Source organism: Aquarana catesbeiana, linkage group LG10 (assembly GCF_042186555.1).
Source record: "Aquarana catesbeiana isolate 2022-GZ linkage group LG10, ASM4218655v1, whole genome shotgun sequence".
NCBI lineage: Eukaryota > Metazoa > Chordata > Amphibia > Anura > Ranidae > Aquarana > Aquarana catesbeiana.
Window position 1 is genome coordinate 210914027 of NC_133333.1, and position 16056 is coordinate 210930082.

At 40.7% G+C, this 16056-nt stretch overlaps 1 protein-coding gene across 3 annotated transcripts in view; it reads left to right on the forward strand.

The window, feature by feature from the left end:
* Positions 1-16056, forward strand: part of SLC37A2 (solute carrier family 37 member 2) — a 76005-nt gene that overhangs the window by 38200 nt on the left and 21749 nt on the right. For all 3 annotated transcript variants that reach the window (XM_073603244.1, XM_073603243.1, XM_073603242.1), the window contains exons 5-11: positions 4144-4279; positions 8856-8932; positions 10973-11139; positions 12864-12904; positions 13227-13388; positions 13891-13981; positions 14950-15012. In XM_073603244.1, the coding sequence (XP_073459345.1) occupies positions 4144-4279; positions 8856-8932; positions 10973-11139; positions 12864-12904; positions 13227-13388; positions 13891-13981; positions 14950-15012 (737 nt within the window). The remainder of the gene's footprint in view (positions 1-4143; positions 4280-8855; positions 8933-10972; positions 11140-12863; positions 12905-13226; positions 13389-13890; positions 13982-14949; positions 15013-16056) is intronic.

The following is a 16056-nucleotide window of genomic DNA, read 5'->3' on the forward strand; positions in this document are numbered from 1 at the left end:
TCCCTTGCACACCGGTCTCTGCATCTGACTCTTGTTCCATTTTCAGGCATGCAAAGAGTCCCCTACATAACAAAGGCAGATTTTTCTGCACCTATGTCACAATTTCTCAGACAGCTAACTACTTTAATACAGTCAACTCTGTTCAGGGCTACAAAACGCCAGGCCTCTTCTCTAGCTCCTTCATCTTTAAATGAGTCAGATTCAGATATGCCTCGTCTGGAAGAGGTGGACACAGAACGGAAAGAGGAAAATAGAGGCAATATTAGAGTAGGTTGTGGAAGATTTCTCATCCCCATACTCCTATACACCTAAAGCAGCAGCTTCATGTAATCTGCTTGCTAATGTGGATATGCTCACTTCTGCTGTGCACAAAAGCTTTGGCATTTTGGTACTTGGTTTTTCCTCCATCTTGCCATGTCTCTTTGTGTACAAAGAGACCAGCAAAATATATAAAAAGAAATTCCCTGTCCGCAAACAATTAGTATGCCAAATGGGTCACTCCAAAAAGATTTTCACTCCTTTTAAAAATCATTGCTGATCAAATAGAAAAGTGTTTATGAAGAAGTGGTCTGTAGCAGTAGTTGATCCTGCCATTTCAGTTCTCACTGTACCAGTTGACGATGTTCCTTTATTCAAAGATTCTACATACTGTATAGGAAGTTTGAGACACTCTATTCTGGAAGACCCAGCAACGTAGCAAATTTCAAAGTAAACAATAAAACTTTTATTGCATTTCAACTTTACTAGGTTGTTTACAGTAGATAAAATAAATGCCAAGGCTTTTAAGTTATCAGGAATTTCAGAAACATGCAAAGTAATGAGTGCTTTGCCCCTAATCGTTCTTTAAAAATGTTGATGAATTTGGCAAAACATTAAACATGGATTACCTCACTTCTGCATTTATCGGACTCTATTCTTAAAGTAGTATCTGACAAATCTCCTCATTTGGTGCTAGGCTGAGAGAGGTCCTGGCACAACATGCATAGAAGACAATGTTTGTGACGTGATTAAACTTTGCAATAGGCAATACGCTTGGACTGTCCTTCAATCTGGTATTCTCCTGGCTCAAAACAAAGCCAGCTCCATAAAGACATGATTTGACCAGTTTGGTGTGTAAGAACTCCGGTGTCTGCACAGAGCCCTAACCTCAACTCTACTGAACACCTTTCAGATGAATTTTAATGCTGATTGAGAGACTGGTCTTCTCATCCAAAATCAATACCTGACCTCACAAATGGGCACAAATTCCCACAGACATACTCCAAAATCTTGTGTAAAGCCTGCCAGAAGAATGGAGGCTGTTATAACCACAAAGTGGGCATCTCCATATTAATGGCCATGGTCTTCTCATCTAAAATCAATACCTGACCTCACAAATGGGCACAAATTCCCACAGACATACTCCAAAATCTTGTGTAAAGCCTGCCAGAATAATGGAGGCTGTTATAGCTACAAAGTGGGCATCTCCATATTAATGGCCATGGTTTTGGAATGGGATATCCAACAAGCTCATATACTTGTGATGGTCAGGTGTCCACTAGCATTTGACCATATAGTCTTCTCTATTCCACCTTCTTTGTAGGGAAAGGTACCTCCCTATATCCAAAAGTTCTCCCAGTTGTCTTGCGGTTCCTGAAAATTTCTCTTTCTTGGGTAGAAATGTCCCTTTTTAAAAGGCTTTATCCTAAGCACAAACATTAACTCTTGATCAGGTTTAGCCTTCTGATATAAGAATTGTAGCCACAAAGTACATTAAGGCATTCTCTGCCACCTGCTGTATTTGTGTCTGATTTCAATAAATGATCTTGATCTCTGCATCTTTCTTTGGACTGTTCGTTTTTGACATTGCATATGGTGTACGTGTTTCTGAAGAAAGCTAGGAGTCCTTGGGAGTTCATTTTGGTGGACGTGGGCCAGGTCCTATGGCATTGGCAGCCATTTCAATAATACTAAAGTCAATAATTCACAGGCTGGTTTTAGAGGATCAATAACAGAAACCTGAAATATGATATTTGTTGGTATTTCCAGCAGGCGTGTGAACAATAAATATTTATCTCCCAGAATAATGAAATGATTAATGCTGAAGCAGCATGCTTTTATTTTCATGATGGAACCCAGTAATTGTAATTTAAAGTAAACAACTCCCAGTAGGATCTGGTTTAAATGGCTGAATTGCCTTTTGATTTTTCATAGTTTTATATAATTAGCACCACTTCAGAAGTGTAATTAAATGAATAAAAAAGTCTACCTGAAACAGTAATCTTGTGTTTTACCTAAATAAAGGAAACTCCTGTTTGCCAAGCTTATAAATCCAGTTTTTATGTTTTTTTTTTTGTGAGACCAGGTCCTGGTAAATTCTTCCAAAACCTTCCATGCCCCAACCATTTAAAAAAAAAAAAAATACAATAAAAGTGTGGGAATATAAAATATGTATTTTGAAAATGGACTAAAAAATGATCAGTGGTCAAGAACTACTGGTATAGAGCACAGAGCTCAGGAGTGTGTAAAATGAAACACAGTATACAGAGTGCAGCAGTGGGATTATAGAACTTGGTGCCCTTTACCCCTTTAGGTGTAAAGAAAATGCTCTGCTTTTGATGGTCAGTAAGAGAAAAAATGGCTGGCGTCAGTGGAAAAACGATTCACTGTCAGTGGGAGTAAAATTTCTCAGCATCATAGGTCAGTAGCAGAAGGTAAAAATGCCCCTCTAGGGCAAAAATGGCCCATAATTGACTGTAAAAAATTCTGCAGTGTCAGATGGAGGAAAAAATGATCCAGTGTCAATTTGAGAAAGGATATTGATGGTCAGTGTATGTGAAATCTATAGATTTGTGGAGATGTGCGTGTACTAGACACCCACTGGATGATGCTCTGGCTTTCCAGTGGCCCAGTTTGAGTGTCCCTTAGCTAAAGAAAGGAGGGAGGCTGCAGCCTGGTGGTTGAGAACCACTGCTCTGAACGACAAGTGTAAAATTTGCACCCAACTACATCATATGTACACAAATTCAGTAAAACAAACTACAATATAACAAGTAATAGAATCTGCTCAAAGGCCTGGAATTTGATTGGCCCTTAATTCAGGCAATAGGTCAGTCTTCACTCTGCCTCAAGACATTTATGTCCATGTTCAAAAATTAAGAGGACAAAATTATCATTTTCTAGGGTATGTGTTCTTGTTAAGCAGTTAAAGCTGTAGCACATACAACAACTGAACATGAACAATATTGAGAGTTTTTTTCTTTTCCCCAAAGTTAGATCCAAAACCTGAAGAATTTGGCATAAAAAAAAATGTCTGTTCTGCCTCTCCAATCTAAGCACTGAAAGTGATCTCTATAACTGATCCATTTGTGGCAAGATAGCTGTAATTTACAGTCTCTGTAGAGTTAGCAGACAGTGACTCAATCCAAATTACATTTTTCAAATCGTAGAAGGCTTTAATCCAAACTTGTACAGATCATCACAGATGAAAATCAGATAAAGGTAAAAAAAAAATCGTAGTATGCCTAGCTCCAGCAATTTCTCAGAACAGAAACTAAAGACACATTGAAAAGACTCTGAGACTAGCTATACAGATCATCTCCTAGCTACAGAGAGGAAGGGGCAAAATTATTTTTTTTTTAATTTTATTTAATGAAGCAGTGGGGTTTAAATCTATCCCTGTGCCCAAAACCGACCCCTTATTAGTCTCACCGTTTTTACATTTTTATTTATTTTTTTTTCACAGAAAATAAATGGTAAAATAAAGTATGCTAAAAAAGTGACAGCACACAAATATTGATCAAATGCACAAAAAAATTTTTTTTTTTTAAGAAAATTTTTGCAGAAGCAAAACAGTTTCTGCTTCAGCGATATTTTATCAATGGTGAGCTTTGAGAAAAAAAACTTTACCCCTAATATTAACTGCACACTATAGACCAGCTTGTTACTGTCTTCAAGCTATTCATTCTATCCCTCGAATTAAGGCTTTAAAACCATCAGTTGCTTCACAGAGCAGCCAAAATAGATTTATTGTTGGTAAGTGACAGATCATAATGAAGTAAATAAGCTGTTCCTACTGTTTAGCAGCTTTCTGATAATAGAAGACCATAGAGAACATGTAAAAGAAAAATAATCTTTTATTACTTGTTTTTTCTTTGCTTGCAGCGGTATCTTTGGGGAACGTCTTCCGTTGCGCTATTATTTGTCCGGTGGTATGTTCATCTGTGGTGTGTTCACTGCTTTCCTGGGGCTGGGCTTTTACTGGAAAATTCACGCCCTCTGGTACTATATCCTCTTCCAGGTGAGATCGTTATATCAAAGAGCAATACCATTATGTAAAATAACCACAAAATAGAATGCCAATATAACAGTATGCTAGGTTTTGGCGTGAAGAACAGTAGTGTTTTTCAGTACTAAAATCAGAAATGGTTCTCCACATGCCCTGATCCATAACATTAGTTTAACCCTTTAGGTGACCATATACTGAATAATCTGACTGTACAATCTCCTTTAGATCTGCCATCAACTAGGTAGTAAAAGGGCTTACCACATTTGATACAGATTTAATAGATTACTTAGGCGTGTCCTCCTATTTCATATTTTTGGTAAATGTAAGAGAGATTGTATAGTATTTGGCCAGCTTTTGGTTGATTCTATCAGTTAAAACTCAGTTGAAGTCAGTTTCAGCCAGATAGACTCTGTACTAAGGCCAATGTCACATATGTGCGGCTGCGGGTTCGTGCCTGGGGTCCGGCGATTCAGGTTAGAAATTTTACCTGAATTCGCACCTGAACTGGACCCAAACACGCACCGGACCCTTTTTCAATGCGGACCGGGGCCGCCACGGACATGTGTTAACCGGCTCCATTGAGAGCTGGTCAAACTTGCCTGTCATGCGAATTGGAATGCGTAAAAAGCCGCATCCAATTCCCATTTTCATAGTCCTACGCACTTGCCTGTTTAAGCAGTAGTACAGGGTACCTAAAAAAAAAAATATGACTCTGCAGTCCTGTAGGTGCCAGGGTTTGATCCCACTGCCCAGTGCACTCTCTAATGCATCAGAGATGGTAAAACATGTCCACTATTTTCCACAGTATCCTAGGACATTTATATTGAGGAGTGTGGCATTTGCTCATTTTATACCATCATAAAGCACTGGAGCGGGAGGGCAGGAAGTGGAATTTCACTACAAAAAAGAGGGTATTTTTATTTTATAACTTAAAAAAATAAAATAAAATTTGGACATACAGAAAAAAAAATTAAAGTGCATCTAAGCCCAAAGAGTAAATGCTTCCAAGCCCCAAAACAAAAAAATATATCATATATTGCAGCTTACCAAACCTTAGATTATTTTTTTTTTCTCCTTTCTCAGTCTGCTAATTAAGGGGAGTGGTTAATTGCTCACAGGTGTGTATATACGTTTTCATACAGCTCACATTTGCGCTGGCTCACTGCCGATGCTGGCTTGTATGTGGAATTTGTGAACAAAAGTGGAGAGTTTAAAAACCAGGAGTTGAAAACAGGAGTTAAGACAGGAGTCTTCTAACCTGTAAGTAACATAGTAATCTTCCTATAAGTAATTCTATTGTAACTGAGAAATGAGTGCTAGCAAGGTTGAAGGTTTTGCTCAGTGCACAGTGTGCCACATGTATGCAAAAATGCTGCAACAGCTCCAGGGTGGATACCACTGGGACAAATGTGGGCAGGTTGCCCTTCTAGAAGCTCACATTAGAGATCTGGAGGAGCAAGTTGCAACACTGAGCAGAAAGGACAACCTTGAAAGGGGGTCCTCTGCTTGCTGAGCAGGTGGTCAGTGGGGTTGATGTGGAGGGTGGAAGGGCAAGTCAGGATTATCAGGTAGGAAGATGGGTTAATGTAGTTAGAGGGAGTGATAGGGGCTCACAGAAAAGGAAGGCCAGTGCCGTGTTTGTGCACCAAAACATATTTTGGTGCACAAAAGATCAAAGTCTTTACCAAGTAACTATATTTCAGTTGAACTTCTATAGTTGGAAAGATACTGGAGAGTTTATTAAAAGACCACGTAGATGAGTTCTTGCTGGAAAAAAATATTCTAAGTAACAGACAGCATGGATTCATGAAAGACAGAAGTTGTCAAACAAATCTGATTTCCATTTTATGAGGAGGCAAGTAAAACCTTGGACAGAGGGGTGGCTGTAGACGTGGTATACTTGAATTTTGCAAAAGTGTTTGACAAAGTTACCCACACAGCTAATGTCTAAGGTAAGGTCTACAGCAGGGGTCTCAAACTACCACTGGACAAGTTTTATATATCCCATGGGGTCCACATGTAAATTTCAAAAACAACATTAAACTACATACAGTGGTAGTTACTACTTGCTACCAGTCACTGCAGCCTCACTGTGCCCATCAAATGCACCCTTACCAGTGCCCATCTAATGCACCCTTACCAGTGCCCACCAAAAGCTTGCCTCACCTGTCCCCCCCCCAAAGCGTGCCTCACCTGTGCCCACCAAAAGCGTGCCTCACCTGTGCCCACCAAAAGCGTGCCTCACCTGTGCCCCCAAAAGCGCGCCTCACCTGTGCCCACCAAATGCAGCCTCACCAGTGCCTGGATCACACAGAGCGACAATCTCCCACTGTGCCACGGAGCTTGGATTTGAATTGCCCAGGCGGCCACTGTAACAAAGTCCCACCTCCTAGACCGGCTCCGGCTCTATGATACACGTCACACTGATTCAATTTTTCTGACATTGGATCAGTGTGCTGCCTATCACAGTAAGCGGGACTTTGTTACAGCGCCACTGAACAATTCAGACCCAAGCTCCGTGACAGAGCAGGAGATCCCTGTTTTGTGTGTGTGATGTACACAAGGAAAGGAGAAGGGAGGGGAGCAATCCGGCACTTCGGCACCCCCTCCCGCTTCTGCCTCAGCTTGTGGCGCCTGGGCGCAGTCCCCTCTGTGCACCTGCCCAGGATCAGCCCTGCCGTTACAGCTCATATCGGCCCCAGGGCAGGCGGCCTACAGGGAAATTTCCCTGTATACCGGTAGGCCAGTCTGGCCCTGATCCTGGTGGACCAGTCCTGCTGGCCTTTTGTAACCGGTCCGCGGGCCGGTACTTTAAGACCCCTGGTCTACAGGTTTGGAAAAATCAGTTTGTACATGGATAGAAAACTGGCTAAAAGACTGAATTCAGAGAGTAGTGGTTAGAGATTCATACACCAAATGGTCTAAGGTTATTAGTGGTGTACCCCAAGGTTCAGTGTTGGGACCATTACTTTTTAATACATTTAGAAATTATATACGGTCTAGGATTAAAAGTACCACTTCAGTGTTTGCATATGACACCAACCTATGCAGTAGAATAATGTCATTACAGAATGTCTCCAACTTACAAGCCGACCTCAATGCACTGTTTATTTGGGCAACTATGGGTCAAATTAGGTTTATTGTTGATAAATGTAAAGTTATGCACTGGGGGGCTAAGAATATACATGCATCATACATACTGGGGGGTGGGGGGGTACAACTGGGGGAGTCTATAGTGAAGGATCTGGGTGTTCTGGTAGATAAGCCTAATGGCATGCAATGCCAAGCTGCGATTTCCAAAGCGAGCAAAATCCTTTCTTGTATTAAAAGTGGTATGGACTGCAGAGAGAGAGATATATAATTTTGCCCCTGTTCAAATATTTAGTAAGACCTCATCTGGAATATGCAGTTCAGTTTTGGGCACCAGTTCTCAAAAAGGATATCAGGGAACTGGAGACAGTGCAGAGAAGAGCAACCAAACTGATAAAAAGGCATGGAGCAGCTCAGCTATGAGGATAGATAGCTGGTTCTGGCAAGCTCAGTAGATTGTTTTAAGAAAGGACTGTATTCTTACCTAAACGTACATAAATAAACTGGATACTAATAATTATAGGTGAAGTTGATACAAGGAATATACGATTGCCTCTAGGGGGATCAGGAAGGATTTTTTTCCCTTGCTGGAGCAAATTGGCTCAAGCTGTATTGGGTTTTTTTTAATGCCTTTCTCTGGGTTGTCACCCAGGACACTGCATTTCTGGCAGGATCAACAGGTGTTTTCTAAAACTAATGTAGCCACCACATCTAAGGGCTAGTAATCTGTAATATATTATATTGCATATTAAAGTGATTGTAAACCCTTACATATACCCAGTGAACTGGCCTCAGGTGATGCACAGAGATTAAACAAAATATCCTGCATAATTTGCACCTGTCTATCTGCAGCCCTTTCTTCTCTACATAAATCCAAAGTGCTGAATTTTAAACTTGTCTGAGAGTTCAGCAAAAAGGGGGCAGAGAACTGAAGTTACACTGGAGATCCTCAGTGAGGAGAGCTCTGAGAGCTGATTGGAGGGCAGAGATGCACCCCCCTCCACACAGCACACATGAAATGAGCTGAGGCTGTCATTCAGCTGGAGATCCCTCCTCTGTCACCTTTTTTCTCTTGGTGTCAGGAAAACTTGTCAGAAGTGATTTTAGCTGATAGCAGAGGGAACGAAGCAGAAGCCAAAAGTGACACTTTGTGCTTTTAGTACACACTATACAGGGATATGCTTTGTTCATGTTTCATGTCTGATGTTTACAACCACTTTTAACTTGAAACAGAAAAAACGTAAAGCTTATTCCTTAAAGTCATAACTCTAAAACCTAAACCCCTAAAATACTGGACTTACCTTATTGGTGCCAACAGTATCTACTATAAATCCTTACAATCCTGTGACAGCATTAAACTAGTTTAACTTTGTCCTTTTGGTGTTAGGAAATTTACAGGACTTTCCATGAAAAAATATTTTAAAATGTTGGCTAAACCTTCTCTTATTTAATTCTGTCTATTTGTGATGCTCACTAATCATGCTTTTTGTTTTTGTAGATATTAAATGGTTTGGTTCAGACTACAGGATGGCCGTCTGTGGTAGCCTGCATGGGGAATTGGTTTGGTAAAGGAAAGTAAGTTCATAATACAGCTGTGCCTATTTCCTGGGTGTATCTTCAGAGGTTAAAGATGTTCTCGTACAATATAGAGGAACCAGCAGATCATAGTGTGCCATTAGTCTGTGTTATGTGCCATTGGGACCTAGCAATCCAAAAAGGAAAGAAAGGAAAAAGGGTGCACAAGTCTTGTGCATTATCCTTAGATATATTTTATTAAAAGTTGAATAAAAAACTACTCACAAACGTATGGAAGAAAACTTGCGATACAAATCTCCAGACAGCAATTAGTGACCACAGACTCCAGTTGGTAACAGAGGAGATTTCAGGGGCCACTGCCCTCTGACGCTTTTCGAAGGATTACCTTCTTCCTCAGAGCCCAGCAGTGTTGCATCCTTCAGCTTCCCATATATATATATATATATATATATATATATATATATATATATATATATATATATATATATATATATGCACCAATATGCATCCAAAAAGGCACCTCCCAAAGGGATCCAGAGATACCGCCGATATTAGTGGGTGGCCCATGGCCAAAGGGTAACACCCACCAGTCAATGGTAGTAATAATAAAAACCACATAAGTAGACAAACAATCGATTTAAAACAGTTGATTAACTTCATAGACAGAGGGCAATGACGTCATGCGATAGGTTAGTACCAAACTGTGTCTATAGACTAGTGTTAATCAAAGTACAAGGAATGGTATAGAAAATGACATTCATATATTCAATACACACACGATCAAAATGATACCGATAGTGTGGAGCGATTATTGTTGACAGATGAAGGGCCGGATGATCACTGTAGTTTCCTAATTCATATTGCATGAGGATCACCCTGTCACTATATTGCCGGTCCCCACCACCAGAGGGGACCAGAAACACTGTCCCCACCACAATGTTGGTGCAACATTGGGAACTTTGAGGGTTGGCATGTTATTGAGACCCCTCAAATGTGAGTGTGTCATTGGGCAAGGCTCAAAATTTCAGGTCCTGAGCTACTAGCCAGGCCTTAAGAGTTACTCCCCACCAGTTGCCCCACCCAACCCCTACTCTACCCCGCTCTGCCCTTCACCTAATTCCTCCCCTAAACACGCCCTCGTAAATGATCTCACTGTTAAATGTTTAATGTTTTTATACAGAATTAAGTTACAAACATAAATATTAACAATATTAACATAATAGCATATTTCATTGATCTGACTGTGATAAATAAAATAAGGATAAAATACGATTGGCTACTATAGGAATTGTACACATCATTACTGTCTTATTAAGTAAATATTTTAATGCTATATTAAATATAGTATTATTAAAATTAAAACCAATGAATGACACTTTCACTGATTTTAGGATGCAGAGAGACTTACAGCGAAGTTCAGCACTGGACAGGGGAGTTGGAGCTGCCAAAGTTAACTTTTCTTATTAAGAAGCTGGTGATTGGTTGCTAGGCGGTAATAGGAAAAGTAAACGTTGGCAGCCCCCACCCAATCCCCCTCTTCACCCCTCCCCCACCTGATCTTGTTCTTAGCACACAGTGGGAGTTGGGAAAGAGAATGACGGAACAGAGACTGGAAGGAGAATCGCCTCCCATTCAACTCCGCCTGCCGGCGGCACCCGCCCCTCCTCCGATACAGCTCCACTCTCGCCCTCAGCTTATTTCCACTCGCCTAATGCGAGCAGGCGAATGGAAATTTGAGGGCTAACTGGTACAACAGAATCTTATGTCATTGGGACCCCCGAGTGTCAGTGTGTTTTTGGGACCCCCGAGTGTCATTTTGTTTTTGGGACCCCCCCCAGCCTCTGTGTGTCAGTGAGCCATCGTTTTGAGAACACAAAAAGAAAAATAAATCTGAGGATGCCTTAAAAAATATACATCAAATCCATGTCTGTTTTCCCATTCCATATGTGATTTATCCATGCTATAATTAAGTTACTTCGTTGTTTCTCCGTTTATCTATATTGGAAGAATAGCAACACATTGTAAACTCCTCCTATTGATACAATCTTATTGTTATTTTTTACTTTGTTCCGCTCACAGGAGAGGGTTTATCATGGGGATCTGGAACTCTCACACAGCTGTCGGCAACATATTGGGCTCTCTAATCGCTGGCGTTTTTGTCTCCTCTGCCTGGGGCTTGTCCTTCATCGTACCTGGAATTATAATCGGTGCCATGGGAATCATATGCTTCTTCTTCCTCGTTGAGTGTAAGTCCCTGGTATATTTGTTCTGGCACGTTTTGTGCCAGTGGCGTATCTAGAACCTTCAGGTCCCCGGTGCAAGAAACCATGAAGGGCCCCTCTGACCCCCGACCGGGGCTCTTCCCTCCGAGGCTGGTGGCAGAACACCAAGGTCCAGTCGCAAGTGCGACAATTGTGTCAGTAGTTTTTCATTTTTGTAATTTTATTTTATTTTCCATTTTCAAAAAAAATATTTTTTAGGAGCCCTGTTGGGTGGCAATGGTGAGATATGGGGGGTCTAAACAGACCTCTGATGTTTCACCTTTTGAGACAGAGAAAGGAGATTGAGGACACAGCCCTCAAACTCCTTCTTTGCAGCCTCAGCTGCACTGAATGAATGGATAGGAATAACTCTGTACGGAGTTTCCCATTCATTCACAAACTAAAGCATAGTAAACAAAGTTTACTATGTTTGAGTTATGAATGGACAGAGTTAGTGATCGGTACGGATCACTGACTCTCCATTCAGACAAGTAAGGGGCCAGTAAATGTGACCCTTCCCTGCTCTCCGTCCTGACAGATTCTCCGCAGCAGCCAGCAGGAGAGGTAAGGGGAAACCCGGCAGAGCTGTGGGAACGGGGGGGGGGGGGAGCTGGGAAAGAGCACGGGGGGGGGCAAAAAAAATAAGCTGGATAGGAGGAGAGGCGGGGGCGGCTGCATATAGAGGAACCGATCTGGTTTCCTCCTGCAGCTGCTAAAAGACCCCCTTCTCCTCCTCACCCTCCCTTAGGAGGAAAATAGAGGGATCAGTTCCTCTATATGCAGCCACCGCTTCTCATATCCAGGTGTGCAGGGGGCTGCACGGGCCCTCTGCAGCATGGGACCGGGTCACATTTGCAACCCCTGCTTTTGTATTGGTGGAACAGTGTACGGTGTAAATTACAGTTGTTTTTTGGGTGGATTATAGTTTGTTGGATGTTGAACTGCAGCAATTTGGTAATTTGTAGGTTACAGCATTTTTTTCTAGTGCGGGCCGTAAAGTATTTCCTGACTGAAGGTATCTACCGAAGTGGAGCCTTTACCGGCTGAGGCATTGTTCAATTTATCATTAACAATCATAATAACCCTTTTCTCCCCTGGGGACTCAAAGCGGTGTTGGAATCTTTTGAAGAAAAGGGTTTGTCAGGGGTTGCTATAAGCCTGGGTTTATAGGTGTGTGTGAGTCTGCAGAGAGGTGCTTCCTGGACAATGGATGGCAGTGAGTTCCATATGGTGTGTGTTGCAAGATAGAATGCATGAGATCAAAAAGATTTTAAGACTATTCTGAGCAATTTGTCTTTTCTCTGAGGAGTGGAAGGCACATGTAGGAGTATGGGTGACCAGACGTTCTGTCATATAGGGGGAGGCATGTTATTTAGAGTTTTTTATAAATGTGTAGGCTGATTTTTGAAGGGTATCCTCCATAAAATTGGAACCGAGTGTATGCAGACTAGAATTGGAGTAATGTAGTAGTGATGGAGTTGGTGGGTGAACACATGACTGCTGCATTTTGTTGGTATATCCTCTGCTAGAATCAGATGTTTGATTGTTGTAATCTTCTAAGGGAGAGTTCTCCATATTTAAAGCACCCAAGAGTCACAAAGAAGGAATGAGAGGGCCACACAAAAATCCATCCTGATAAGTCATGGCAGGTCGAGACTGTCTCTTGACTTTATCTCATCCAAATGGTCTTATTTATGCTTTCTCTGCAGATCCTGAAGATGTAGGCTGTACCCCTCCGGATCAGAAGAATGTGAGTCATTTTATTATCCTAAAAAAAACTCAGAGAATCTTTGTACAGAAGCTACTCTAGACAGGTATTTAGGACAATGCAATAACAACTTGGAAACTATATTTATGGTAGGATTGGTAATTTTTTTTTCCCTGGAATTGCTAAAAATATCCTTAAAAAAAAAAAGGTTTAGTTATTCTTTAATATCAAGACATTATCAATTACCAATCAGTATTTGTTTAATTTTCTTTAAAAAAAAACAATGCCATGATTTGGACATAAATGCACAGCTGTAATGTGTCGGAGAAAACTGACCCTATGCCATTATGTGTTATAATTTCAGGAAGAAGTGAAAGATGAGTTGGAGAACATTCAGGCCATGAACGCCAGCACAGAGAACATATTTAAGAGACCGTCCGGAGCCGACCTTGAGGAGTCTGTAAATCCTCAAGAGCCTGTTGAACACCCACAGGCCATTAGCTTTTTGGGGGCGCTTAAGATCCCGGTAAGTGGGTATTTCCAAAGAAATCTTTGGATGGAATGAATTCAAGGTTTTTTGTTTTTTATTCTTTGTCCAGACTCTGGGCTCTGGCTTTGGGGCTCTTCGGTGAATGGTTGATGGGACCTTGTGAGGGTCCTCTGCTTTTCACTTAGCCAAATGCTGGTTCCTCAGGATGAAAACATTTGTGTGTGTGCATTGAAGAGATAAAGCCAACCTATTTCTCCTAAATCTTAAGGCCTTTTCCCATGAACATACTTATTTTATGAATGTGTACAGATTTTACTTATTCTGCCCCCTGCATCCCCTCCCATGCTTAAAAGTAGAAATACTGAGCGAATGTTCTATCTCACCAGTCACATGACTAAAGAACCATGCTAAAATGCTAACATTTTGATACTAAAACTTTGATGGAATCAAACAACAAGGGGAGCTTGTGGATGGGCCCCAAACCATCCACTCTACATTGTTTGTCTGACTCTGATCAGAGGCAACTTTTTCTTTTCAGGGCGTGATGGAATTCTCGCTGTGTCTGCTGTTCGCAAAGCTCGTCAGTTACACCTTTCTCTACTGGCTCCCGCTCTATATATCGAATGTCGGTAAGATCCCATGCAGTGTAATTAGAAGGCCCGGGCCATTCAGGGATGCAGAGGGGTTAGAAATAACAAATGGAATCTTTTTCCTCCCTGAGACTTTTAATAAGACTCCTTCACTTCTTTAGGATTAATGCATTGGATTACCCAACAGAAGCAATTATGGTGGCTGCCATGTAAACAATGAATATGCTACTTACTTTACTGTCATGCTGATATCTTGGCTTCAGTGCTTTGGAAACCGTTGGCCCAGAACAAGTATTAGAGATGATCAATTCAGACACTTTTCTGACTCCTATTTAAGGCATGCTTGTTTTAAGTCTGTGATTCAATTCTCTAAAGTCAGACGCAAGCCAGGAAACTAGCATTTTTTAAAGGTTGCCAGCAGTGTTAGCCCCAATACTTTTGTCATGACAAAATCACTGAGTTTCTATAGGACTCCAATGGTGAGGACGTTCACAGTGGTTTGTCTCTGTACTTCCTACAAGACATAGGGGAAGTGTCAGACTCTCACAGCTGGATTCTCTAGTTATTTCTAGATTTCAAATAATTCATCAATACAGGGAGACACCAATATCTTAGTCAGGTTTAAGGGTTTCCGTCATCGTTTGTTCTCAATTGAGTCTTCTTTCCATCCATAGTTAGACTTATAATACGTATTGCTTCTGACCTTTTTAGCTCTCACTTTGTGCCATAAGTAATAATCTACAAACTGTAAAAATCCAAGTAGATGGTTTAGAAACAATTATGCAACCTCTTGGTGGTTTGCCTTGGAATGGCTTTTGCCCTCCTCATCCAGCAAGGATGTTGAATGCATTTTCTGGCGTACAAACAGCCACTAGAGGGAGAGCGCACAAATCTGTATATAATTATAATAGAGTATGACAGTGCGTGCACATAAATGTCAGAGTCACTAAAATAAAAACATGGTTTATACAGTATATTTTAACATTTTTGTTTCCTTTGCTTTCTAGCTCACTTTGATCCCAAAAAAGCTGGAGACATGTCCACTCTGTTTGATGCTGGCGGAATTATAGGTAAGGTCTTTCAGATCCTTTGTTTCAGTAAAAAAAAAAAAAAAAAAAAAGAAAAAAAAAATTCCAAATAGCTACTCTACCCCCAAATCATTAACGCATATCTAAACCCAGCTACAAAAAAGGTAATATATTGCAGATTGCCTGTTCTTAGATGAGGTTGCTGCATTCATTTTTTCTTTCAGGATTTTTTTTTTATCTTAACTGCTCTTTCCCTCCTTTTTTCCATACCATAGAGGGGAGGGGTTCTGTAGTCCTTTAGCAATAGCATAGAAAAATATAAGAGATAGAAGTGCACCACAAGCAGAGAGCACAGGAAGTTAACAGTTACTTAGATTTCTGCCGGGATCAACAGGTATTTGATGCACTTAAAAGAAAAAAACAGCAGGAGCAAATAAGATGATTTTTTTTTTTGTCTTAATTTTTTTTATTTTAATGCATTTTACTACATACAGATAAGAGAAAAGATATCATCAATGTATGCCCAATGTCAGCCCAGGCTGTATTTTTTGAAGTGTTTTAACATGATGTATTCAATGCATAACAAACATTCATATAATGGTATGACAGTGACTGAAATATAAAGACCCCTCAAAAATATGCTGAAATATGAAGTATGAGGCCAACCTCTATGCGATGGGTTTTTTCATAAGAAATCTCAAAACCTCAATTGAGTCTATGGATTGCTCAGAAAAGGGAAGAGAAAATGTTTGTAGGTAAATTAAATCAGAGAAGTTAATTGTTAGGCCCTGCCTGTTGTGCTAATGGGCAACCTTATGCATGACAAAGTAGAGCATGGAGCATTTTGTCGTGTTCTAGTTTTTAGTGTTTTTTACTACATGACAAAACACGCATTTCCTAGCCGCTTTTGGGGTGCTGTTATCAATTTATGGCACCACAAGCATGAAGTGTGATTTTTTGCGTTTTGTGGGAACGTGAGTAGAAACCTGAGTTTCTATGCACATTCCCAGAACGTGCAGCTATGAATTGAGCCTTGAGGTTTACATTGGTGTTTTTATCAGAAGGTGTTAGTTATAAACCCAGAAT